Source organism: Mirounga leonina, unplaced genomic scaffold (assembly GCF_011800145.1).
Source record: "Mirounga leonina isolate KUSES-001 unplaced genomic scaffold, KU_Mleo_1.0 Mir_118, whole genome shotgun sequence".
NCBI classification, from domain to species: domain Eukaryota; kingdom Metazoa; phylum Chordata; class Mammalia; order Carnivora; family Phocidae; genus Mirounga; species Mirounga leonina.
In genome coordinates this window covers 6,123,854-6,149,650 of record NW_023270277.1, presented here as the reverse complement: position 1 = coordinate 6,149,650, position 25,797 = coordinate 6,123,854, and the positions used below count along the sequence as shown (strand labels likewise).

The 25,797-nt window shown below is 44.6% G+C and overlaps 1 protein-coding gene across 3 annotated transcripts in view; it reads left to right on the top strand.

Moving 5' to 3' along the window:
- LOC118007355 (lysophospholipid acyltransferase 2) overlaps positions 1-25,439 on the top strand; it is a 118,431-nt gene extending 92,992 nt beyond the window's left edge. For all 3 annotated transcript variants that reach the window (XM_035000412.1, XM_035000411.1, XM_035000413.1), the window contains 9 exons: positions 3,659-3,714; positions 4,956-5,010; positions 10,150-10,333; positions 14,680-14,872; positions 15,226-15,329; positions 19,010-19,074; positions 20,577-20,709; positions 22,779-22,930; positions 24,654-25,439. In XM_035000412.1, the coding sequence (XP_034856303.1) occupies positions 3,659-3,714; positions 4,956-5,010; positions 10,150-10,333; positions 14,680-14,872; positions 15,226-15,329; positions 19,010-19,074; positions 20,577-20,709; positions 22,779-22,930; positions 24,654-24,876 (1,165 nt within the window). In that variant the 3' untranslated portion in view covers positions 24,877-25,439. The remainder of the gene's footprint in view (positions 1-3,658; positions 3,715-4,955; positions 5,011-10,149; positions 10,334-14,679; positions 14,873-15,225; positions 15,330-19,009; positions 19,075-20,576; positions 20,710-22,778; positions 22,931-24,653) is intronic.
- The last annotated feature ends 358 nt before the right edge of the window (positions 25,440-25,797 follow it).

The window sequence follows — 25,797 nt, the reverse complement described above, 5'->3', positions numbered from 1 at the left end:
TGAGTCACCGAAACAAGTATTTATGAACAAAATGCACTGTTAAGAACCACTGCAGGTAATCTCTTTGAGAACAGTGGAGTTGTTTTCATTTAGAAGTGTTTTCTTCGCACCCTGGGTTCGGCTGTAGTGAGGTGAGATTGGTTCTCCTTCCGCATCACTCTGTTGTTTTCTGGTCTTGCACATGCCTGTGTCGGATTCATCTGTCCATTTTCCCCTCTGATTTACTTTTCTGAGCTCTCATTAATCTATTTGTGCCTTACTGAACCCTTTACTGTAGTACTGTCTTATTTTCATTTATAACTTACTCCTTCAGAGTCTCTCTGTAGTAATTCTGCCTTCTAGCATTTTACTCTCACATTTGCCACCCCCTGCCCCCACCCCATGACAGGTTGGACCAGAGGCAGCAGAATTGCCAGCCATTTAAAACCAAAAGGAGGGGCACCTGGATGACTCAGTCGTTGGGCATCTGCCTTTGGCTCAGGTCATGATCCCAGGGTCCTGGGATCGAGTCCCATATTGGGCTCCCTGCTCCGTGGGAAGCCTGCTTCTCCCTCTCCCACTCCCCCTGCTTGTGTTCCCTCTCTCTCTGTGTCTCTCTCTGTCAAATAAAAAATAAAATCTTAAAAAAGCAACAACAACAACAAAGGGAACATTCAGGGCTAATGATCACCAGTAAAGGAAACAAAATGATGTTGAGATGCTTTTGCAAACCAGTTGGTTCTCTGAGCCCATGTGTATGCCAAGTATCGAAGGTGCAGAGATAAATAAGGCAGTGTTCCTGGTGTTCAGTAGCCCATGACTTTTGTGGTGACAGGAAAGTAAACCAAAAAAATTACAAAACAGTATGGTAAATGCTTTCAAGCACAGATGAAAACGGACAGGCGGGAGGGAGTATGATCAACCTGTAGAAGGAGTAAGAGATCTTGACTGGACACTTAGAAGAATCCATGTATTTGGCATTTTAAAAATATGTATTTAGCACATATCTTGGGCTAGGCGCTGGGGATTCAGTAGTGAAAAAGACTGTTCCTTACCTCATGGACTTTCTAGAAAGGAGAGAGATTTTAAAACAGCCAGTGTAATTGGATCAACGAGACACCCATGAACCTAAAAATATGTGGAAGGAAGCAAACCAGCTAAGGTTAAATGAAGGACAAGTGTGGGCATCGTGGCTGAGGGCCTACGTGAGGCAGAGCTGTCCAGTGGGCCTCTAGTACGAAGTGACTTCTCAGCTGGGACTTGAAGAAGAAGCTGTCCTTGCAAAACAGTTCCAGAAAGAGTGGTCGAAGTGGACGGAGCAATATTTGGAAAGACTCTGGAGCATTCAGCTCGGCTGCGCGCCTTCTTTCCATGCCCGTGAGGGAGCGTGGTTCTCGGATGGAGCAGCCCGCTCTCACACGGCCCGTTCTCCCAGCCCAGCTCACTTCCCAGAGCCGTCCTGCGGCCGCAGCCCTAATAGCGCAGGAACTGCCTGCGGCTGCCGGGCCGCGCGGGCCGCGAAGGGCGTGCGCCGAAAGCACATATGTGCCTTGATGGAGCATCTCACACGCACCTAACGGTTTAGTATGTCACTGAGTGGATAAACTCCATGATCTGGTATCGTTTTTATTATGTTTTGAGGGAAAATGGGAATTAGAATTTAGAACTGACGGGTATTTTATCATTCTTTGGTGAACTAAACTGAAGAGAATGAGACAGGATGAGAAAAGTGATTCCCTGCCCTCAGGGAAGTGGGAATCATTGTTTTTACGAACCTCAGAGGCCCGTGAAACATCCCGCAAGCTAACAGGGCAGCTGGGTATTCGTAGCAGGCCGGAGGATGGGTCGGCTGAGGGGTCGTTTCCTGAGAGCGAGTGGTAGAAAAGGAAGAACTGACTTTGAAGGGAACCGAATGGGAATCTCCCCCCTCATGCACCGAGTTTGAGAGCAGTTGTCATTGGACAGAACAGGTTGTGTGTGTGTGTGTGTGAGAGAGAGAGAGAGAGAGAGAGAGAGAGAGAGCGAGCGAGATCTTGCCTGCTGGGTGAGGAGAATGAGCCGTAAGTTCTCATGGCCCCTGATGGCGTCCTCCTTTCTTTACGTGTTGAAGGATGCTCCTGTTTGGCCAGAGGTGGAGTGGACACTGACCACTCGTGCTCTGAGCGCTGGGGCAGGTGGAAGAGCACCGGGTCTCCGTGGTGGGGTCTGAGCTTCCTCCTGCACTCGCTGGTGGCGTGGCTGGCCTGTCCCCAACGCCTTGCCTTCCCTGCACAACGGAGGCCGTGCGGGCTCCGAGCAGGTGACGCTCACTCTCGACCTGTAGGCAAAACGGGATTTCCCGGTTTCAGTGAAATTCCAAAAATATAAATAAATACCTTGTGATTAATTGTTCTGTAACAGGAACGTCTGTAAGCTAACGTAATAAAGGATAAATGTATGTCCTGGTGGCTTTCAAAATGTAGATTGATTTTTCCTTTCCAAACTATCCAGTTAGAGATTATAACATATGGAGAAAAGATTGCCATTTTCTTTTTTTTTTTTTTTTTTTTAAGATTTTATTTATTTGACAGAGAAAGACACAGCGAGAGAGGGAACACAAGCAGGGGGAGTGGGAGAGGGAGAAGGAGGCTCCCGCTGAGCAGGGAAGCCCGATGCGGGGCTCGATCCCAGGACTCTGGGATCATGACCTGAGCCGAAGGCAGACGCTTAACCAACTGAGCCACCCAGGCGCCCCAAGATTGCCATTTTCTTAATTGTGGCATGACTTAGAGCCCTCTCTGAAGGGTGATTTAGGCCAAGGGCTGCTCTCACAGGCCCTTAGTCCCGGGGTCCCAGACCAGCAAGCCGGACAGCAGGCTGTCCTCTTTCTTCCTCCCCCGTCCCTCCTGTTCTGTTCTACATTTCTCACCCAACCTCTTTTAATTTTCTACCTATTCCCCTTTTCCCAACTCACTTTCCACCCGTAGGTCAGCTGAGGCAAAAGGCAGCATGGTATGTTGAAAACTCAGCATCAGGAAGCCCAGGCCACGCCTGATGCCTGGGGGCTCCTTCCTCTGGCCTTGAGTTCTAGGGCGCCAATGAGGGGCGGGTGACGCTGCTCCCGCAGGGTCTCAGGTGAAGCTTGAGCAGGCATTTCTCCCCCACCCTCTCTCTCTCTCTCTCTCTGTGCCTGCCTCCTTCCCTGCCCTTCCCTTCTCTTGTCTTTTCTTTTCTTCCCTCCCTCCCTCCCTTCCTGCTTTTTTTTTTTTAAAGCAAGGGAGAAGGCCTGGATCCCTCAGCTCTTTTTTTTTTTTTTAAAGATTTTATTTATTTATTTGAGACAGAGAGAATGAGAGAGAGAGAGCATGAGAGGGGGGAGGGTCAGAGAGAGAGGCAGACTCCCTGCCGAGCAGGGAGCCCGATGTGGGACTCGATCCCGGGACTCCGGGATCATGACCTGAGCCGAAGGCAGTTGCTTAACCAACTGAGCCACCCAGGCGCCCAAGGATCCCTCAGCTCTTATACCTTCCCCAAACACAGCAGCCCCTGGATTATCTCTTTGAAATCCCTTCAAGATCTCTTTGTATGTTAAAAAAATGTCAGCATTTTGTAGTTGTATAAGCAGAATAAACTTTTTCATATATCAAAGTATTATTTTAAGTTTCTGCTTTCAAATACTTGTTTTTTTATTTTGTCACAGCCCAATGATGATAATTACCCAGAAGATCACTAGTTTGGCTTATGAAATTCATGATGGTAAGAATTTAGAAGTTAATCTTTCGTCACTGAAAGAAATCCTATTCAAATGTACTTTCACCTGAGATATGACCCTAACTTTCTGCTCTGTATTCAAGGAGGTCAGAGAGGGGAATCTTTAACTCTGTCTACGTTAAAGTGTATTTATTTTTCTGCAGTGTTTAATCTCAATTTCACACTTGATCCAGTGACAAAAGCAGAGTAAAAGAATGGAATCCTGTCATAGTACCCACATTAGTGGCAATTTAAAATATAAAGGAAATAGACATTTGATCTCAATCAAGTGTTATTAGTCCCTGCTTCATCTCTGTGTTACATTTTTATTAATATTTGATGTTTTCCCCATGCCCCTTATCCCTTAATATATAATATACACACACACAGTGACATATATTTTTAGCATAAATATTTATATATTCGTATTTTATATCTTCAGTGAATGGACACCTTGCCATAGGAAATGCTAAAAGTCTGGGCCGTGAGTCACGATTTTGACTCTGGTTTCTTCACAGACTGGAGGAGCATCCCTGTCAGACCCGTCATTCGTAGTGGCCTAGGGAGCTTCTTGCATGGGGCTTTTAGCCCCACTGTATATATAGATCACCCATCCTGTACCCTCTACTACAGAAGACCTACAAATAATTTCTAAGTATATTGTTTGCCTCTTAATTTAGTCCTCCTTTGGTCTTTAAATTGGGCTTAGAATCTAATAAGGTGATGTGTAATTGTAAATCGTGTCCTCCTCTTTGGGGAGAGAAGGTAAAGAAATGGATGGAGAAGGTATATGAGTACAGTTTTCATTCCTTAGAGTCATCGAGAGATAAGGAAATCACTCCTTGCTTTATGTTGAGCTTGTAGCCCATAATACTGATTAGTCATTTAAATCATCTAATAATAGAAACATCTTAATGCCCCCTTTTGAAAGTCATAGTGTTTGCTATAAAATATGCTAGGATTTTGGAATTTTTAAGTTAATAATGATTTCCTCTAGAGAAGAGTCAGATTTGTGCCCTGATGTGTTGTTTCTCTCCTACAGACCTAGATGTGTTGAGTTACATGGTGGTCCTTTGATGTGATTAAACCTGTGTTGCAATGAGAAAGAAAGGAACCGGTTATTCCAAAACTGGGATTATAGCTTGAATTTCCAATGAGAAAAGTGGTGGAAGTGTGAATGGGGAAAAACACCATTCTTTTCTTGGAGGAAACCATAATTGATAAAAGTCCCTATTTTTATTTTTCAGGGATGTTTCGAAAGGATGAAGAACTGACATCATCACAGAGGGGGTTAGCTGTAAGGTACGTGCTCTCTTGTCATGTCTTGCCTTGCTTGATTCGCGTGGTCTCTGCCTCAGACGCACTTTACTCTCATGGCTAAGGCTGACTCATCCTGCTGGCGGTACTGACTTCATGAAAACCAACTTTCCTCCCTCCACACACCGCCCTGCCACCACATCTTGCTAGGCTAGGCTGCCTGTCCCTTCTAAGGCTCCCATGGCACCTTGGATATATTATGTACCACGCGGATATCACTAAATTTTCTGTCTCTCCTATGATTTTCTGAGTTCTCTGAAGACAGTCTTCATGTCTGCCACGTAGTAATGAGTGATAATCGCTGCTTTTGTTTATAGACTGATAACTTGATGGCAGTTACTGGGCTAAGATATTTTAATACGACACATAGATACCATGTTTTGAAATAATGAAGAACCAGTAAGATCTTCTTGATATTATTTGAGGATTTCATTCTGGGTAGGTTTCTACTTCATTTATGATAGTACTTTGTTGACTAATCTAAGGAATAGCTTAATTTCTTGGAAGACTCTATCTTAGTCTAATATAATTAGAGATTGAATCATTTTACCTAAAGAAAAATTCCTAGGAAGCCCCTTGTTTTCGGTAAATCTAGAACAAACAGATGCATGGCTGTCGGAAGAATGAGGTTAAGCTTGTGATAGTAGATAGACCCTTTTGGTAGCATGTCTTGGGAATCTTCTAATATTTTCCCCATCTTTAAGATTATTCTATTTTGATATTCTCTATAGTCAGTATTTACATATCAGTAGGTGTACATTTGAATATACTCAGAGCGGTTACTTTGATCTGGGTTCTGTGATCTTTAGGCGTCCTTCGCCCATCCCTAAACCTCTCATTAAGAGACACGCAGCCCCCCATTTCTGCCTTTCCTTCCCACACACCCACCTGGCAAAATCCCAAACCCTATTAAATTCGACTCTCTGCCTACCTAAACAGTGGAAGAAAGCAGAGTGGAAAACATTCATTGCAGATTGGACCTGTTTTGAGTGTGTTACCGCAAACTTAGAATCATGGCCTTAGTGTTGCCAGGAGTTTGGCTGCATCTGTCCCGTGCGCTCCCCGCTCCGCACCCCCGCCCCCCCTGCCCCCCTGCCCCCCCCAGCCGTGAGCTCTTGTGTGCTCCTTCCTCAGACTTACAGCACTCCCTCCCCTGCACTCACTTAGGGTGGTAGCAAAGTTTGATTCTTGGAGAAAAGAAAGGCAACCCTACTTCATTTTGCTACCACTAAACCTGCCAGACTGCCTGTGTCTGTAACAAATACTCCTCTTTCTGTCCAATACCAAGGATTCACTGTCCCTCATCCAATCCGAGGCCAGCGTCTCACTTCTCACTGAATCCAGCTGCTTCTCTTTAACTGAAGGCTTTTGCTTCCTCGGTTGTCCCGTCCCTTGCATGGTCACTCATCCTTTCCCCATCTTTTCCCGCTGAAAGGAGACACACCTTTACCTCACTTCCCCTTCGAGCTCCCTCCCCATTACTCTGCAGCCTTTAGAGCAAGACTCTGTGAAAGATGTATGTCACCATCGTCCCGTCCTCACCCTCTTCAGGCCCCCGCAGTCGGGTTTGTCCTCACCGCTGGTCTGATAGCATGCTTCAAGGGGACCCTTAATCTCGGGGGGTGTAAGTGGTCGGTCAGCCTTGGTTTGCACGCAGCTCAGCCTCTCAGCACCGTCCGATCCAGCAGACCATTCAGTCCCTGAAATATTCCTCTCTCGTCTTCCGGGACCCCACCCTCTTGGTTTTCCTCTTGCCTCCCTGGCTGTTTACTTCTGTTGTCTTTGCTGAATCCCCCCGCTCCGAGGCTCACCACTAAATATTCGTGGGCTCCGAGGCACACGCTTAGACATCTCCGTCTCCTCTGGGGGTCACATGCAGTCCATTGCCCCTAAATACTGCCTGCATGTTTGAGGTCTCGTAACTGTCCTCCCACCTGTCTCCTGAGCTCCAGCCTTGTAGCCAACTGCCATTTCAGCATCCCAGCGTGGATCTGAGCTGGCATCTCAAATAGAACACGCTCCAAATAGAACTCCTGAGTCCTGCCTCCCTCTTCCCTCTCCCCAGCCCACTACCCGCTCAGTTCACAGCAGCACCATTTGTCACTAGTGCCTTAGGGCGAAAACTTGGGCAAACTCACGCGTTCTTACTGCAAATCTGCTTCACTGGCAAGTTCACTCTCCCTTGGAGACCTGTCTCTCATGTGACCATGACATCTGACTGCCCCTGATCTGACTGGCTTCTTGCCATTCCCACTGAGACCACCCCAGCTGGACCCTCGCCCTCTGCTTGGTCTACTGGAACAGCCTCCCCAGCAGGGTTCAGATTTCTGTCTTCTTTCCCTCCACCGTCTACCTTCCACTCAGCAGCCAGAGGTGTTTGTAATGTGTGTTGGACTATATTTTCCCCTCCTCTGAGGGAAACCCCACAGTGGCTCCTCATGTAGTTAACTAGGAGCAGACTAACCGCTTAAGACCAGAGCTGGTAGCTCTGCCCCTCGTAACTACACCGAGCTCCTTGTCAGAACCCCCTTCCCTGCCGTCACTTTCTGTCCTTGGCCCTGCTTGATTTTTCTTCGTAGTATGTATTACTGTCTGATGTTATGTATTTGTTTTGATTGTCCCTCTCTCTGTTAACTCTGTGAGGATAGAACTTTGGCCCATTGATCATTCTGGTCTCATGGCCTCAATGCAGTTCACCACTGAGGGTGCTTGTGGCCCCGCAGGAGACATTTTTGGTTGTCACGGCGGAGAGGGGAGGTGCTGCTGACACCTAGCGGGTGGAGGCCAGGATGCCGCTAAACAGCCTCGGTGCCCAGGACAGCCCCTGCCAACAAAGACGTATTGTCCAAAACAGTCCATAATGCTGAAACTGAGAAGCTCAAACCTGGGACAATGTGGAGTTGATCCCAAATAAATATTTATGGAATGAAGGGATTCTTTCATGTAATGTCATAAATGAAGTATTACAGTTATACTTCGTTCTCATTTTAATAGCAAATATAATTATCTACTGAGTACCTAAAATGATTTGTCATTTGATACGACCATTGAGCCAGAAATTACTTCAGCAAATTTCACGGTTCAGAGTTATCTCCTGTCCTTGCAAATTGTGATACATAGTTTGACTTGGTAGGACTGGGCTGCGCCTTGATAACCTGGCATTGTTTGGGGCGGGTTGAGATGGAGCTTTGTGATGGGAGCACAGGAAGTTCTTCCGTGGCTTTTGATTGTCGGGCACTTACCCAGCGAGTGAGGCAGTGAGAAAGCATTCTCTTTCAGCATTACGGAAAAAAATGCAAGAGCAAATCTGCCAGCAACATTTTTCTCTCCTCAGTTTTGAGCCTTCAAGAGAAAATATGTAAGGCTCAAAACGCTTTTAAATGTAGAAGAATAATTCTGGAAAGATCTAAAAAAGGAGTTTGGGCTAAGTGGTGATGTAGCTAGTATCAGATGGACAGGAAGCACTGTTTTCTTGTTTATTGTTTTTTATAAAGGTACATATGAGGAGGTCTGTCAGCTTCTCTTGGCCACAGAGAGGGTTTGTGCTTTTTAAGGAAACCACTTCTCAGAGAGGAAGGAAGGATCGTAACATCTTCCAGAAGCCTGCTTCCCATCCTCAGGTGGAGTCGTTCTTCTATTGATTATAGTTTATAATTGTCAGTGGGAAGCAAACTTAGTAAATGGAACTGCTGGTAGAAAATAAATAAGGGGTGCCCGGGTGGCTCAGTCAGTTAAGTGTCCAACTCTTGATTTCAGCTCAGGTCATGATCTCAGGATTGTGAGTTTGAGACCCGCGGCGGCTGGGCTCCACGCTCAGCAGGGAGCCTGCTTGAGCTTCTCTCTCCCCCGGCCCCTCCCCCCTGTCTGCCTCATGCTCCTGCACATGTGCTCTCTCTCTTAAAAAAAAAAAAAAGGAAAAGAAAAAGAAAATAAAGACGTAGACTGCTAATTCATCTATATGATGATGTATACGGTCTATATAGGTTCTTGTGTTACTAAGTATTTTTTACCCAGTTTCCTGCATTAAGATCTAGAAACCTTAGATGCCACGTGCCATCGGGACAGACCTCAAAGCAGTTGAATGACAAACGTTGCAAGGCATCCTTAATTCGGTTCTCCCTTGCACCCACATCCAGTCTGTGAGCAAACCCCCCGGGGTGTCCTGCCAGAGTGTATGCAGGCGCTGCTCCCCCCGCTGTTCCTGGCCGCTGTCGCCTCTGCCGGGGGATCCCAGTGGCCTCCTGGCTGGCCTTCTGACGTCCACCCTTGTCCTCTCCACACTCGGGCTAGAGGGAATCTTCGGAAACCGTACTGTAGTTTTTCATTGCATTCAGAATAAAGGCCAGAGTTCCTACCATGGCTTATAAGGCAGCCCTAGATGATCTCACCTTGGTTCTCTCTCATTTTTTTCCTGTTTCTTTCTCTGGTTCAGCAACACCGGCCTCCCTGCTGCTGGACGCACCCCATCTCAGGGATTTCACACTCACTGTTCCCTCTGCACGGAATCCTTGTCCCGGTTACTCACATAGCTCCCTGTCTCACTGCCTTCCCGTCTCTGCTCAGATGTTGCCTTATAAGAGGTCTTCTTATATATATATATAAGAAGAACCCTTTATCTTTGTAGTACTTAGCACCTCTGAAAATACTTAGTACATCTTTTTCAATTATCTGCTTTCTGCATCTGCTATGTGAGCTCTGTGAATGCAGAATATTGCTCTACTTTGTTATTGTAGCATGTCTAGACCCTGGAGCGTGTGGGCACGTGGTCAGTGCACACATGGATTTGTTGGGTGAGTGAACGTCTAACTGGTAGGGGAAGATTCTTTATGCCGTCTCTTGTCGGTCTCAGGTTTGTTTTATAATGAAGAAATCCAGTAGCAACCCTTTGTAGTTGCTCACAAAGATCTGTATGGAAACTCTCTTCTCCAGAAATACTGCTGAGCATTACCACATCCTCATCTTTGGAATTCCTATCATACGAATGCAAATGAAAATTAAAGCTTGCTTTGTGGGGCAAACGGGAAGAGCAGCGAGGTGGAAGCTGCTGATTCCTGCTGGGTGGGTTTTCGTGTTTTCGAAGAGCTTGGGGCCCCCTCTCACGAGCTGCGTGTGTTTTACCCGCAGGCGCATGCCAAGCCTCCTGGAGTACCTGAGCTACAACTGCAACTTCATGGGCATCCTGGCGGGCCCACTCTGCTCCTACAGAGACTACATCACCTTCATCGAGGGCCGGGCGCACCACAGGGCACCGCCAGGCGCAAGTGGGAAAGAGGACATGCCCTGCGAGAGAGCAGAGCCGTCTCCGAACGTAAGCTCATGAGGTTGACCTGAGCCTCGACAGCTTGTGTTGCGTAGTGTTGTTTGTTCAGTGATACTAATGTCTTCAAGGTCTGAGCTTGCTGTGTCTTTGAAACTATCTTTAAGATAAATGACTCTTCACACTGCAGTTAGTAGTAATGTCTAGTAGCCGTACGATCATCATCAAAGAACAAAACTAAGGTTACTTAAGAAGTGGGGCACCGCTGAGGGGCACCCCAGTGGCTCAGTGGGTTAAGCGTCTGCCTTTGGCTCAGGTCACCATCTCGGAGTCCTGGGATCCAGACCCACATCAGGCTCCCTGCTCAGCGGGGAGTCTGCTTCTCCCTCTGCCTCTGCCCTTCCCCTGCTCATGCTCTCTCTCCCCCACCTCTCTCTCCCTCAAATAAATAAATAAAATCTTTAAAAAAAAAAAAAAAAAAAAAGCAGTACTGAGTTCCTGAGTGAAAACGATGTTTTATAGTTATCGAATATTTTACAAGAAAGCCATTTGCACGGAACTGACCCAGCCTAATTTCTTAGGCTTCTTCCTTCCCTGCACTTCATGTTCCAGCTAATTCAAAGTGTTCTCTTCTCCTCTCCTGACTTCCCTCTCCTCCTCCTGGTCATTGCCAGTTGAAATCTTACTCCTCTTTAAAGGCCTACATCAAATATCACCTTGTCCATGAAAGTTTTCCTGCTTCCCCACAATAAAACAGTTAACAGTAGCTAACACTTTGAAAGCACTTCCCATGTGCCCGGCCCTGTTGGGCACACCTCACAGTGACACTCTCAGCACTCACAACACAAGGTAGGTGCTGTTACTCTCACCGCTTAACAGATGAGGAAACCAGGCCTACGTGATTTGACTGAGATGTCCCAGGTTGGCAGCAGGAGAACTGGAATTCAAACACAGGCAGTCCTAGTACAAAGTCTGTGCCAGATTGCCTCACAACTGAACATAAGCTTTATTTCCTTTGGACTGCTGGGATAGGTACTCCTTTATCAAGAAAGGCTCTGAGGCTTTGTGTAGGCCGAGCTTATGTTGGATTTGATCTGGTAGAATCTAAAAGTCCCATGAGAACTAGGCCAATCAAAAAGTCTATGAGACAGGGACGCCTGGGTGGCTCAGTTGCTGAGCGTCTGCCTTCGGTTCGGGTCATGATCCCAGGGTCCTGGGATCGAGCCCCGCATCGGGCTCCCTGCTCTGCGGGAAGCCTGCTTCTCCCTTTCCCCTCCCCCTGCTTGTGTTCCCTCTCTCGCTGTCTCTCTCTCTGTCAAATAAATAAAATCTTTAAAAAAAAAAAAAAGTCTATGAGACAAAAAAGGGGGCTAGTATGTTTTTTCTCAATGTGGGGCTTGAGCAAAGGATCACCTTCCTTTCTAAGTTAACTATAAAATGAAGCATGAATGAGGAAATTTGCACCCATTCACAAAAGCTCTTATTTTATCTCTTTTCTGCCATGTGACTCGTGTTTTGTACCAAAAAGGTGCTTTTGTCTTCATACTTTCTATTACTGGTTAAATGTTAATTGATAAATGCCATATCATATGGGCTTGAAATTCAGACTTGAAATCGAGTACATTCCGATCTCTTCCATTGACTATTTGTGTCTCCAGGCTGACCACTTAACCCTTTAGAGGTCTCACTGCCACAGGAGAAAGAAAGGATTAATATAGATAGCTTCGATCTTCCAGAATCTTGTTCTGGAATACTGGAAAGAGGATTAAAAGCTAGGGATCAAGGTACTAGACATAATGTTGTAAAATATTTGAAAAATTTCAAGTGGTATAAACTTCTGAGTAGCAGTAAATCAAACCCAACAAAGAATAATACAAATTTATATATTCTGTCACCTCACTCTGAATTTTTATGGGATTCACTCTTATAAATGTGGCTTTTCCTCTTTTGGGTTGTAGACATCATAAATCAGAGGTTGTTGGCAATGGCAAATACTCTTAATCTATTATTTCACTGTCTTACTATATTTTTAGGGTAAATTCCATATGTGAAAAGTTTATATTGTCAGAGTGGTATTTACAAATCACTCAAAGGCATTTGGAAGCTCTTTGTGCATCACTGGAGTGTGTGGACTCTTGGGATCCAAAGTAGGACAGTCAGTTAGCCAATGGCCCTTTTGTTGGGCACCTCCCGATTGTCTTTATCTAAATCAGATACAGGTTTGGGCGCTGAAACAAGGACCAAAATCACAATGGCCTAAACAAGGTCTCTCCCACGACATCTGAAGTGTCAGTGGTCCATGGGTAATGTGGCAGCTCCATGGGTTGGGGATCCAAGCTCTCCCCTGTTTTTGCCATCCTTAGGGCGTTGCCCCCATCCCCACGGTGTAAGCTGGCTCGCCACAGGAGCTGTACTTGAGCTAACATCGCATGGACCGCGTGGCTACACTCAGCTGTGAAGGGGATAGTCATGTGTGGTCTAGCTAGACGTGCCCAAATAAAAATTCCATCTTTGTGCAAGAAGCGGAGGGTGGCTTCTGGGGAGCACTTGTCAGTCTCTGTCATGACGTCTGTAGAACTTTCCTCTGGGGCTCCTTAGCTTCTTAGTGAAGGATCCCTCAGTCTTCTGCCATCTTAGGAGGTAGATACAAACTTGACTGCTTGTTTCTGGACCTGGCCCAGGCACGGGGGCTGAGGATCCACCTCTCAGGCTGTAGACTTCCTCGAGTCTCCCCGTTTTCATTCTAGCACTTACCCAGCCCCCCACTCTGGACCCATGTCCCTAAGCCTGGATCTTCTCTGGTTCAGCTTCTCTGAGAGTTGACTTCTGCCTTCCTGCTGGAATGGTGGAAGGGTGCCCCTTTACTAAGCAGGGAGGCGGTGGGAACCAGGGGTCATCCCTGGCCTCCCAGGTTTAGGCCCTCACTCCTGCCTTCCAAGCTACCTGATCCCACATTGCCTGAGCCTTTGTGCGCTGCCTGGTAGTCGAGATCAAGTGTATGCTACTTTAATTTTTGTTTTGAAACTGAGACCTGGAAACTTGTGTGTCTAGTCTCACGGCCACAGTATTGCTCATTGTGTCACTAAGATGATACACCCAATTTTTAGGTTAATGTATGAGGCCATTTGTTTCATCTCACTGTGAGATTATAATTTTTCTCTAATTACCTGTTTTAAATCTCTTTTCAAATGTAAAGCTTAGATATTTTGGGGGAGGGGTGAAGAAAATGTAGCCTTATTGTACTAGAGAAAGCTTTAAAAAAACATTGAGGAAAATGAGAATGAAGGCTGCAGCAAAGAGTCCTCGAGTGCTCAATACCTCCTAACAAGTGGCCCGAGAGCAAAGACAGCTTTTTCAGAAATGCGGTGAATCTGGCATGTGCTTTGACTCTTGCCTTTGAGCCCTTTCTTTTGGCACTGTTATAGAAAGTGTGAAAACATGAATATTCATTTGCAGATTAATTTGAATAGTATTTGACTACTATGCAGGACACTCAAAATCCAAGCATCTTGTTATGTTCCATTACCTGGACGCAGCCTTTCCTTTCTTCCACCTGTTTCTTTCCCTTGGCAGGTGCTATAATCTCCCCTCTATTGAGTCAGATTGAAATATTCTGGCTTACTAAAAATACAAAACCACCATGAGTTGGATTCTTTTAAGGTGATTTAACCTTACCAGGATATAGGAAAGAATGGCCTTTTTTTTTTCCCCCTACCAGAGTCTTTTTTTTTTTTTTAAAGATTTTATTTATTTATTTGAGAGAGAGAATGAGAGACAGAGAGCACGAGAGGGAAGAGGGTCAGAGGGAGAAGCAGACCCCCCGCTGAGCACCCCCTACCAGAGTCTTTTATGCCAATCTTTTTTTGGGGGTGTGTAGTTCTTTTGGTTTTATCATTTGTGAATAAAATTGCATTAGAGAACTGTCAGACTTAAAGGGATGCATTAAATTGTTTAGTGTAAAAATAATGTCCATGAAATACACATAGCATTTGGAAAATACAGGGAAAAGCACAATGGAAAAATAAGCTCTTTGTGTGTGTGTGTGTGTATAATACGAAATCCACTCCCAAAAGTTATTCATGTGATTATTTTTGTGTATTCACACCTATAGGCCTGTGTTTGCTTTCAGGTATTTTTTTTTTAACTGAAAGCTTTGAAAACACAAATTGAGGTTTCTAGTGTGTCTTGAGCCCTAATCCAGAGGTAGTAGAGAGAAGGCTGGACATACATGTTCCTACCGTGAGACCCTGAGGGCTTGACATGCTGAGTGCAGCATAGTTTATGATTTTTGACCAGGAGAGTTATAGAGTTTATGCCAGATTAATCTGGCAGTAGTATGTCAGATGAATTAAAAGGGGTATAGATTAAGCTTATGAAATCTTGTCTTGTTCTTTCAGGTCGCAGTCATTCAGAAGCTCTTAGTCTGTGGACTTTCCTTATTCTTTCACCTGACCATCTCTAAAACATTACCTGTGGAGTATAACATCGATGAGCATTTTCAAGCTACAGCATCATGGCCAACAAAAGTCGTCTATCTCTATGTCTCACTTTTGGCTGCCAGACCCAAATACTATTTTGCATGGACCTTAGGTAAGTTGCCTGGGACTGACTGTTAACGTGTGGAGGTGTATCTTAGTAGCTAGCGGGGAGAGCGCCCTCTTGAGGATATGTAGTTAAAGACCAACTTGAAAAATTAGAGTCCTCTATTAGAAGAAACCAACTTTACAGCTCATATCCTAAATACAAGGGAATATCCTAGAAACTGTTAGGATATCCTAAAAACTGGGTCAAGGCCCATTTTATTATAGTATCAGATAAAGATGAAAATGAATAAATCTACTGTTTAAAAAGATCCTAGTATATAATAACATATACCTTCTGGGAGAACATGGTAGATTGTTATATGGATTCTTAATATGCTCTTTTCACTTTGTTTACTGCAGCTGATGCTATTAATAATGCTGCAGGCTTTGGTTTCAGAGGATATGATGAAAATGGAACAGCTCGTTGGGACTTGATTTCCAATTTGAGAATTCAACAAATAGAGGTTAGTCAATCATTTACAGGCTAGTTACCATGTGATATTTTACGTACCATACTTTGCTTTTACGGGTTATGATGTGATGTCCCAAGAGTGGTGTTGAAGGTTTTTTATTGATAATACTCATTCTTCCATACAACCAGTATTTATCAGTCATTCGCATGTGCACCAGCACTGGGGATCCAGTGAGTAAGATTGTGTGATCTGGGCCCTTGTGGAGCTTTAGTCTAGAGCGGGCCAAAGGGGCACAGAAGGATAGGTTGTGATCAGAGAGGTGTAGGGTGTGTGCTGCCAGATTGGCTCCAACTCAGATCAGATAGCTCAGGGAGGGGTCCTGAAGGAAATAATGTCTAATCCGAGTCCTAAAAGGTAAGGAGGAGGTTGCCAGGCACTCCAAGGAGAGGAGGAACAGCATCCTGAGGGGATAAGGCTCACAACACAGGGAGTGGTGACAGACGAGCCTGCAGCAATTGAAGACAGGTCCAGATACTTCCAGAGGCCATATTAAGAGTTTGGAGCTCTTAAAAGAGCGATGGGGTATTGTCGATGCGTTTTATACAGACAAGCGAGGTGATCACAGCTGTGGTTAGGAAGGATCTGGCTGCATCAGGTAGATGAGTTGCCCTCGTGGGACAGAGTGGCCTGTTAGCAGGGTGTTGTGTTTATCCAAGGTGATGGTGACCTGAACCAGGGTAGTGCCAGTCGGGTTGGAGAGACATAAGCACCTGGGAGCACTGTTCCAGAGACCCAGCAGAACTCGGTGTTACTTTGGCATCAGCAAGAGAGAGTGAGTTATGAATCGGGACCAGATACCTGGCTTAAGCCAGTTTTATGGCAATGCCTTTCACTGGGAGAAGGAACAAAGAACAGGCACAGGTTTGAAGGGAAAGATACTGTGTGTTCAGATTTCAGACTCAACTAAATTGTCCGGCAGGCAAATAAATGACCAGCCACTAGCCACAACACCTGAGCTGGAGATCCTCATTGGGGAACTACCAGCCTGTGGCATTTCAAGGTTTGGGAGAAACCACGAGAGTAGCCACGAGAGAGCACTGAGAGACCCACAAGGGATGAGAACCCCCCGCTCCCCGGAGTACCTGTGCTCATAGGCTGGGCCGAGGAAGGCAGTCAGGAGGAGGAGCCAGAGAGAGAAGAGGAGAACTAACAGGGGACATCGGTTTGCCAGCCTGAGAGAATGATTCCAACAATAGAAACTACCAAAACTTTAAGTGAAAGTTTGACAACCAAGTTTATAGTGAATGGGTCAGGACCCACCGACGCACCTTAACATCACTGAAAGCTCATCACTCCAAGTGGGACAGTCTGTCATTAGGCGCCTGTGATGGGAGGCCGTAGGAAATACAGCACCGTCTCTCAAGGACTTGCTGGGACAGTTAAACCTGGTTAGGTCTTTCAATCTTGCTAAATTTAGAGGGAGTGTAGAGTGTGGAGAAGTAAGTTAAGCACCAGATCCAGAAGTGGGGAATTCTGCAAGACAAATGACCCATTTTTTCCCAACAAATAAATGACATGGGGAAAGAGGGGGGCAGAGAGAGGATCTTACAGCTTAAAAGAAGCTTTAGCCAGATGCACTGTGTGCACCTTGTTTGGATCACGATTGAACAGACCAACTGGAAAAACATGTTTTTAAACAATCAGCGATATTTGAATACAAGAGGAGTATTAGGTGATTATATTAAGGAGTAAGAATTTTGTTAGGTCTGATCTTGGTTTTTTAAAAGAAGTCCAATAAATTCTGAACTATTTACAGGTGAACCAAGATGTCTGGTATTTGCTTTGAAATTCTCTTAATGTCAGTAATAAAATGGGGAAGGGGAAGGAAAAACTGAAAATTGTGGAAATTGAGTGATGAATACATGGCAGTGTTTCTAACTTCCTGTTCATTATTGCTTCCCTGTGGAGACTTTGAGACGTGTTTTTCCTAATCAAGCCCCCATGAAATTTAATATCACATATACTGTATATCGGTGTATGTACTCTATGTATATGTGTGCTTTATATATGAAAATAGTAAGACTTTTTGCCCCCAAGAACTGGTTTTTATCATCTTGGGAGCAATATCACCCTTGTTGAGACTGCATGGTATAAGAGGAAGTGAAGAATAAAGGAGTTTGTTTTTCTGAAGGAGGGAACGGTAGTCAGTGTTAAAGGCTGCTGAGATGTGCAGCCAGAGGAGGGCTCACGAGCACCATCAGCTGTAACAACAGGGGAGTTTATTGATGATTTTGGTAACAGTGTCCAGGGAGGGAGAGGCATGAAAGCCAGATTATGCAACTCTTAGGCATTCATTACCTGTACAGGGAAGGAGGGTAGAGATAAGGCCACAGCTGCGGGGAACAGGTGATTGAAGGGGGGATTTTTGTTTTGCTTAATTTTGTTTTAAAATGGAGAGATTGACACATGTTTACCAGTTAGACTATTGGAAGACAGTGTGAAAATATGGTAGGGGGAGAGAGAGGCTGATGGACACACGAGGTCCCTAAGAAGATGGAGAACAGGGAGATAAGAGGCCAGGTGCAGGGATTGACCGTGTTGGAGGAGGAACCAGGGACGGAGGAAGGGAAGTGTGGAGGCAGCTGACTTTGTAGTTTTGATGTGAGAATTTGGAGTCTGATAGTTTATATCATCTCAATAAAGTTAGAGGCAAAATCACCTGTTGGGAGCGATGGAGGGAAGATGGGGGGTGGGGGTGGGGAGTGATAGGACCAGAGATAAGAAAGTGGGGAACTTTTGAAGTACTAGTTGGGATCTCCTGAAATTGCTGATATTTACCTGCTTTTGACTTACCAAAAAAAAAAAAAAAGTTTAAAATGGTTCAATCCAATAGCTGTTTTCAGGAAGAGGAGAATACACTGTTTAGGGAAACAAGGATTGCTTGGTAGGTTGAGGGCTCAACTGATATCAAGAAGGATGGATTTCGGACAGAAGTCTCGAAGGCTGTATGATATTCTGCACTCGGATTCAGAGGTTATAAGTAGGGAAGGGGGAAAGTAAGGTTGATCTGGGATTAGGATTTTGATAGGGAGGTGAGTGAAAAGGAAAAAGAAACAAACACACCCAGGATTTTGATGAGAGTAGTAAATAATGGACCATGGAATTTACATGGTGGGAAGGAAGTGAAGATGCAAGGAGGAGATAGTTACCGAGGGAAGGAGAGGTAGGGGACCAGAAGTTCCCTCTGAGGTCAAGGGGAAGCTTTTATGGGAGAGGCTTGTGTGGAGAGACTGGACAGCTGGGAAGACGGTGGTGATTCCAGGTGGGGCCAAGGTTCCGGGTGGCCACAGATGGTGGCCGAAGAGGCATGGAGGTGAGGGGATTGAGAGACTGGCTTGATGGGACGTCCAGTCCCCAATGAAAGAGTCATTGAAGGGTCACTGAAAGGTCATTTACATATCAGGAATGTCTTTGGGATAATCCTATGACAACCCCAATAACTTAACATATAGGAGAAAATAGTGATAATCCATTTATCTCGTAGATGGCCTCTAAAATAAATTCCATTTACACGATGATGTTACTGTATTAGAAAAGCAGTATTAAGGAAAGAAATCAGTACCTACCATCAATGTCAAGTAACTTATTTTTAGCACAATAAAATGTTATTACTTATATTTCAAGCTTCATCATTTTGTGGGCCAAAGAAAAAAAGTTCTTTTGTTTTTCAGATGTCAACAAGTTTCAAGATGTTTCTTGATAATTGGAATATTCAGACAGCTCTTTGGCTCAAAAGGTATGTTTCTTCAAGAGCAGGCTTTAGCTGCGCTTTGGCATCTAAGACTTGAGGTTGAGCTTCACCGAGTTCAGATTCTTGACTAAATTAACAGTGTGTTGAGTGACATTGGGACCTTGGTGTTAACCCAGGAAACACTGCTAACATCCCCTGAAGCGAGAGTCTATCAGATGTGAGAACTTTTCAGCCTGAGTGGTGAATGTAGCTCTCCCCGGCCTCTCGGTGCGCTCTCCCCGGCATCTTTCCGGGGTCTGAGATGGCTGGTGTCCTCCTACTCTCATTCCCTGGAGGTGTGTTAAGTAAAAACAAAGTAGCTACACAACCACTGTACAGATGCCCTAGATTTTCCAGAACAGTTCCAGTTTTAAAATATTTCAATTTGACAGGTGCTTCTGCATGTTAGGCACAGGATGCAAGGATGAGTCCGACACAAAGACCCAGCCCCTGCAGCCAGAGAGTTTGTGATCTTGTTAAAAAAACAGCAGCGTCACCTTCGTGCACCATTTCCTGTAGGGAGGAAGAGCAGGGATGGGGGGTGGGGGGCTGTTGCTGGTGCTGGGATTGTGATAGGAGTTGGTCGCACGGCCAAGGGGGAGATACAGGCAGACCAAGCATAGCAGCATCAGTTAGGAAATTGCACAGAAACTCCCGGTGACTCTGCCTCTTGTTCCCAGTGAGACCTGTTACTCCACCTCGAGTTTATTTATGAAATCTTGCCCTGTGACGGTACAGCTCTAAGCACTGTTCTGTGCCAAGCAGCCTGTTTTGGGAATGTCCTTTATTTTGTGACAAGTTGAGTATCTTTACCCCTCGAAATGCCCGCCATACAATAGTGTCACTTCGTGGTACCTTGCAGTCTCTCCACTGGCTGCAGATTCTCTGAGCTAATCTGTTGTGTGATTTTTGTTACTGTTGTATTTTAAATTTGACACCTGTGGGGCACCTGGCTGGCTCAGCAGTGGAGCTCATGACTCTTGATCTCGGGGTCGTGAGTTTGAGCCCCATGCATAGAGATGACTTAAAAAAATAAATTTGATACCTTTGGAAAATCTTATTTTCATCTGAGTGCTTTACCCTGTTACTGAGAAATTTTAGTCTAAGCCACAGCCAGACTTGCCAGGAAGAAGTGTTATTAGGTCAGTTGAAAGTTCTTAATTAAACAAAAGTCATTAAAGAAAATTTTAAAAAAAGTAAAATAAAGTATCTTTAATATTAAAGATATTTTGGTAAGTCATGTAGATTTCTAAATACTGGCAATGCTCATTTTAGCTATTACACATACCATAAAAAGACGAAAATCAAATTTATTTTCCTAGTTAAGTAGGAGTGTTTAGTAGCTATCACCTCCCTGAGGTCACAGGTCAAGTTATTGCTGATGTTAAGTGGTGGCTGTTTTCCTGGTTACTCTCTGTCCTGTCAGGTAAGAAAAGAATGATCGCTGTGGACTATCTAAACTCTGATCACTCACTCCCCTTGGCTCTCCATGGTTTTCTGGCTTCTAGGGTTTGTTACGAACGAGCCTCCGTGAGTCCAACTATCCAGACATTCATTCTGTCTGCCATTTGGCATGGGGTGTATCCAGGATATTACCTGACGTTTCTGACAGGAGTGGTGATGACATTGGCAGCGCGAGCTGTGAGTACCCAGAACTCCATTTCCTACTTCACTGGTGGTCCCCTTGCGCTGGTGGAGGAGGCGAGGACCCCTCCACAGGCAGGCCTTGTGTCTGGGGCCCTGGCCAGAAGTGAGCCGTGTGCCTCGCGTGTTTGTTGAATGCTCCCGGGGGCGCCACGCTTGGTTCATCTGAGGAGCAGACTTGGCACGTGGGAGGTGCCCCACCAAGTGTTCATTGTCTTGACAGAATTTTCTGAACGAGAGCTAAAAACTGAGTTAAATAAAGAGGATCAGAAGGGTAGGTTTATTTTAGAAATGTTTCCTGAAAGCTGTCACGTTTGAGTCCTCTTTTAGAGGAAGAGTGGAGTATGAACAGTGTAGACAGAGTGGATGGGCCGTTCCTGGGCTGGTGGACACAGTTCTTTAGAGTGCTGGCCTGGTTGGAACCTGGAGTAGTATTTTGGGAAATAGTTGAGAAATTAGGTTGGTGACATGGGTGGACAAAGAAGAAGGACAATTTAGTGTAAGTCCTCGAAAGTCAGAGGCAAGTAACAGGACAGAAACGGTGTTTGAACAGGCTTCTTACAGCACTTACAGGTGAGAAGCCTTCGTTTAACAAACTAGCCGATATTCATGCGATTTTCCGGTACCATGGGGGGTACATGAGGGAAAGCTCAGAGACGTATTAACCAAGGGCCGTGCCTTCTGGCTATTCGTGGTCTAACTGGGGCGAATAGGTACTAGCGTATGTACGTGTGTGTGCATGCGTGTAAGGCACGAGGCACGTGTCATACATCCCGTGGGTTTTGTAGTCAGTAACAGTTGTTTCGAGGTGTAAGAAATCCTTTCGGTTGGGTTGACCCGAGGTGGCCTCATTAGGAAAGTTTAGTTGGATTTGGGCTTTGAAAGATGAACATTATTTCAAAAGTGAGTGAAGTGTGATGGGGGTGGAACGTGACGCTTTAGGCATGGAAATGACATTAGCAGAACCAAGTTCGAAAGTGCCCGGTGTGTTTGGAAATGACAAGTAAATCTGGTTGAAGCAGAGACATCGTGAATACCTAAGGTGTAGATAATTCTGGAAGGGCAAAGGAGTGCAGGGGAGGGAGAGGGAGGGGTAGTCCTAGAACTTGAACACCAGCCTAGGAAAGGGCCTAATCCTCATTCTGTCTGCGTACGTGGGGGCCAGGTGAGGTTTTTAAGCAGGGGGGTGGAATGCCAAAAGCCATGCCTCAGGAGAACTGATTTGCCATCGATGGTTGGAAGGGAAGAGGGTGGGTAGCTGCTGTGGCCATGAGCCGGGCAAGACGTGGTGGGTGCTGGGGTCCGATCCGGCCGCTAGGAATCATGGTCTCTCTATGGGAGTGCCATTAACCATCCAGCAGGTCACTTCTGAAAAACCCGGTGGCATCCTCGCCGTAGGGCTGTGTTTCACCTCTGAACCTGTTAGACAAGAAAAGCAGGGAACACAGTAGAAAAGAGGAAATAATGTTTGGTTAAGTTTGTGCATTTCAAAACTGAAAAGTTTTTACTTTTTTGGAAGCTAAAAAAAGAAGTTTAAATAGCAGTTATTAGGAAACACCTATCTTGAGAATAATGTGCGTTGTTGCCATTTATTGTGATTAAATGTCTTTTGACCTCAGCTCAGTGTATGATACCCATCTGTCTTTCACACACGCAGAGCTTAAAGGAGAGGAAGGATGTCTCATTTCATTGTAGTAGAAAAGGTGAAAACAGGCAGAACTTTATTTACATACTATACTTTACCAAATACGATTTAAGGAGCGTTATTTTTAACTTTTTAAAGAAACTTTTAATACGATTTCAAATCTACAGAAAAGTTGCAAAGCACTCCCACATGCCCTTTACCCGGATTCCCACATTTTGCTCTCTCCGTATCTTTTACACACAATGCCTATTCATTTTTCCTGAACCGACTTGACTTCTCCCGTGGGGGTGGCCCCGTTGTAGACGTCCGCCAGCTGAGCGTGGGAATAGCAGTCACTCCTCATCCTTGAAACAGGTACGGTCAGTGTGATCTTATAAACAATGTGAAAGACAAAGCAAATATTTTTGTTTCTTTATTTCAGATGAGAAGTAACTTTCGGCATTATTTCATCGAACCTCCCCAACTGAAATTATTGTATGATGTTCTAACATGGGTAGTGACTCAAATAGCAATAAGCTACACAGTTGTGCCATTCGTCCTTCTCTCCATAAACCCGTCGCTCGCGTTCTACAGGTAAGTGTCACTCTCACAAAGATGCCAGCGGGAACCACTTTGTTTTGAAGAGCGAGCTCTTTGCTATTGCATAGCTTAGAAAAATAGCACCACAGCCTTACTCTCTATAGTTACCTTTTCATCTTAAACCAGCAAGTCTCAAGTTTTTTATGGAATGATTCCCACCACTCACCCTTCAGAGGAGTGTGATTTAGACAGAGAAGTGTCAGTGGGGCGAGCACCGCCTCAGATCTCTCAGACGTTTAACTGGAAAGCGTGGCTGTTCTTTTCACACTTGGCTGTTAGCTAGACTTACCGCAGTGATTGTTTTGCAGTATGTGCATATATTGAATCATTATGTTGTACACCCAGGGCTAATACCATGTTATAGGTCCATGGTGCCTCCGGTTAAGACAGTGACGTCAGGCTCGATGCACCCTGCAGGCTGGAGTTTGCTCACCCCTGCTCTGGGGTCAGGGTGTAGGAGTTTGTGTGTTCCAGCAGAGGCTTATGTGTCACTGGGAATATTCTGGGAGCAGAAGCAAAATATGTCTTATGACAATTACGAGTAAGCACCGGTAAAGTCTGTGCACCAGGAGTTCAGGCTGTCGGATGGTTAACTCCGAAAACGACAGGATAGGGGAACTCGAAATAAGATGAACCATAGGGGATCTGACAGAGCAGTTTAAAAAAAGAAAGAAAAAAGTGTAGCTTGTCCTTTACAAAGAATTGTTAATTCTCTTAATTGCTTTGGTCAAAAGAAAATTGAATTACTTCTATTTCCTGAGTTTGTTCCCTTCTTATTCTTTTACGTTTCACGGATCCTTTGTCTTCTCTGTATTATAGAAGTTCTTGTTTTGAATTCCCTGTTAGATTTCTTTCTTTATTCTCTTCCTCACCCACCAGATTCCACTTTCGCTGTCTAGTGATATCTCTGAGATCAAAAATTTCACCTTTCATAGAGTTTCCACCACCCTTGCATTTAGAACGACAGCCCAGAGTGGTCAAATATTGTTGCCCAAATATGGCGATACTCCTACAGAAAGACATCAAGGAACTCCAGCTAAAATTCCCCTTTTCACAAAATTATCACATAAATTTACATGTGATTGAGCAGTTGGTTAGATTTTCTATCCCAGGTACTTTGTTCACAATCACTTGAGTTTACAACTCTAAAAGGTCACATTTGATTTATATTTGATTTCAGGAATGATGCTTCTAATAATATCTTTAATAACATGGTCTTGCTTTATTATGTGACAGCAACCATCGAGAGGCAATATTATCTATTACATCATTGGAATATTTGTAACTTAATTAGGGACCATACACAGCAGAGGAGGCCAGAGCATTCAGGTCTTGACCAGCTCTGTGTCCTCTTTGTTCGCTCTTAATGTTCAATTCTGTGGAACTGAGAGATTATTTTCAGGTCACTGCAGCTGCCAATAAGTACCTTTTTGTTTTTGTTCTGTGTAGCCATGGACTTATGACCCTTACAGAGGAATGTAATACGATATCTAGTATCATGCTTTTAAGTGGCCTGGGTTTATAGGGTGCTTTATAAATACCCACTTGCTGAGCTGGAGAGCTTCATGTCATGGGGCAGGGGAGGGGGTGGGAATGCCCAATTAATGGAGTAAATATGCACATCCTACGCAGGGCCTGTGACATTTTGACAAGGATGCCATTGCTAAGGAATCATTCTCAAAATTTAATAAAGTAAACTTTGTCCTTTTTCTTTTAGCTCCTGGTATTACTGCCTGCACATTGCTGGTATCTTAGTATTATTGTTGCCGGTGAAAAAAACTCAAAGAGGAAAGACTCCACATGAAAATGTGCAGCTGTCTCGATCCAAACAGTGTGATGAAAGAGAAAATTCTTTGGGACAGAATAGTTTTTCCACAACAAACAATGTTTGCAATCAGAATCAAGAAATAGCCTTTAGACATTCATCATTAAAGCAATGAAGGGGAAAACACTCTGATGGCTATTTTGTCTCTGTTAACAGAAACCAATCTTAGCACCTTTTCGAGGGATTTGTGTTCGTTTGAAAAAGATGAAGTAGGGGGGCAAATGGGACGGATCTAGATGGGGAATTTCCTGTATACCAGATTGGGAATGGAGTGAATAACCTCTCCCATGCCATGTCCCTGTGGGTCACGCCTTATATAAAAATATTTCCATTATTTCAATGGGCACTCAGGACCTCAGCAGATGTCCGTAGGGTCATACATGTGCCCTGTTGCTGAATGTATGTTGCGTATCCTAAGGCACTGAAGAGGTGGAAAACTAACCCTGTCGATCTAGATGATTGAGCGAAATTACCTTTTCCAAATGAATGTCTTGCCTTAAACCCTCTATTTCCTAAAATATTGTTCCTAAATGGTATTTTCAAGTGTAATATTGTGAGAACACTATTTCAATATTTGATGTCATGTGCTGTAAAGGAATTCTGGAGGAATTTCAAACAGGATATTTAAGATTGTGGACACTTTAAAAATGCAATAAACATCTCAGTATTTGAAGGGTTTTCTTAAAGTATCTCAAATGACTATAGTACGTAGCGAAACTGTAAACAGTTAATGGATGCCAAATTATGGGTAGCTTGTTGTCCTGGAGAGTTTAATTACTTTGTGTCAGTCAGAGCCCATCAAGGAAGAATTTCTTCAACATAATTAAAGGTTGGTAATGTGATATTTTAAGCTTATTTTCTTAAAAAAAAAAAAGAAAGAAAGAAAACTGAGCAAGAGAAGATGACGAAGGAAGGCATGAATGAAGGAAGCACCACATGGACCGGGGCTGGAGCCGTGGCAAGGCTGGGTGGGACAGTGCACAGTTGCTCAGCAGTTCTTTCTCTGAGTTCTTTGTGATTCTGTAAAGACATAAAC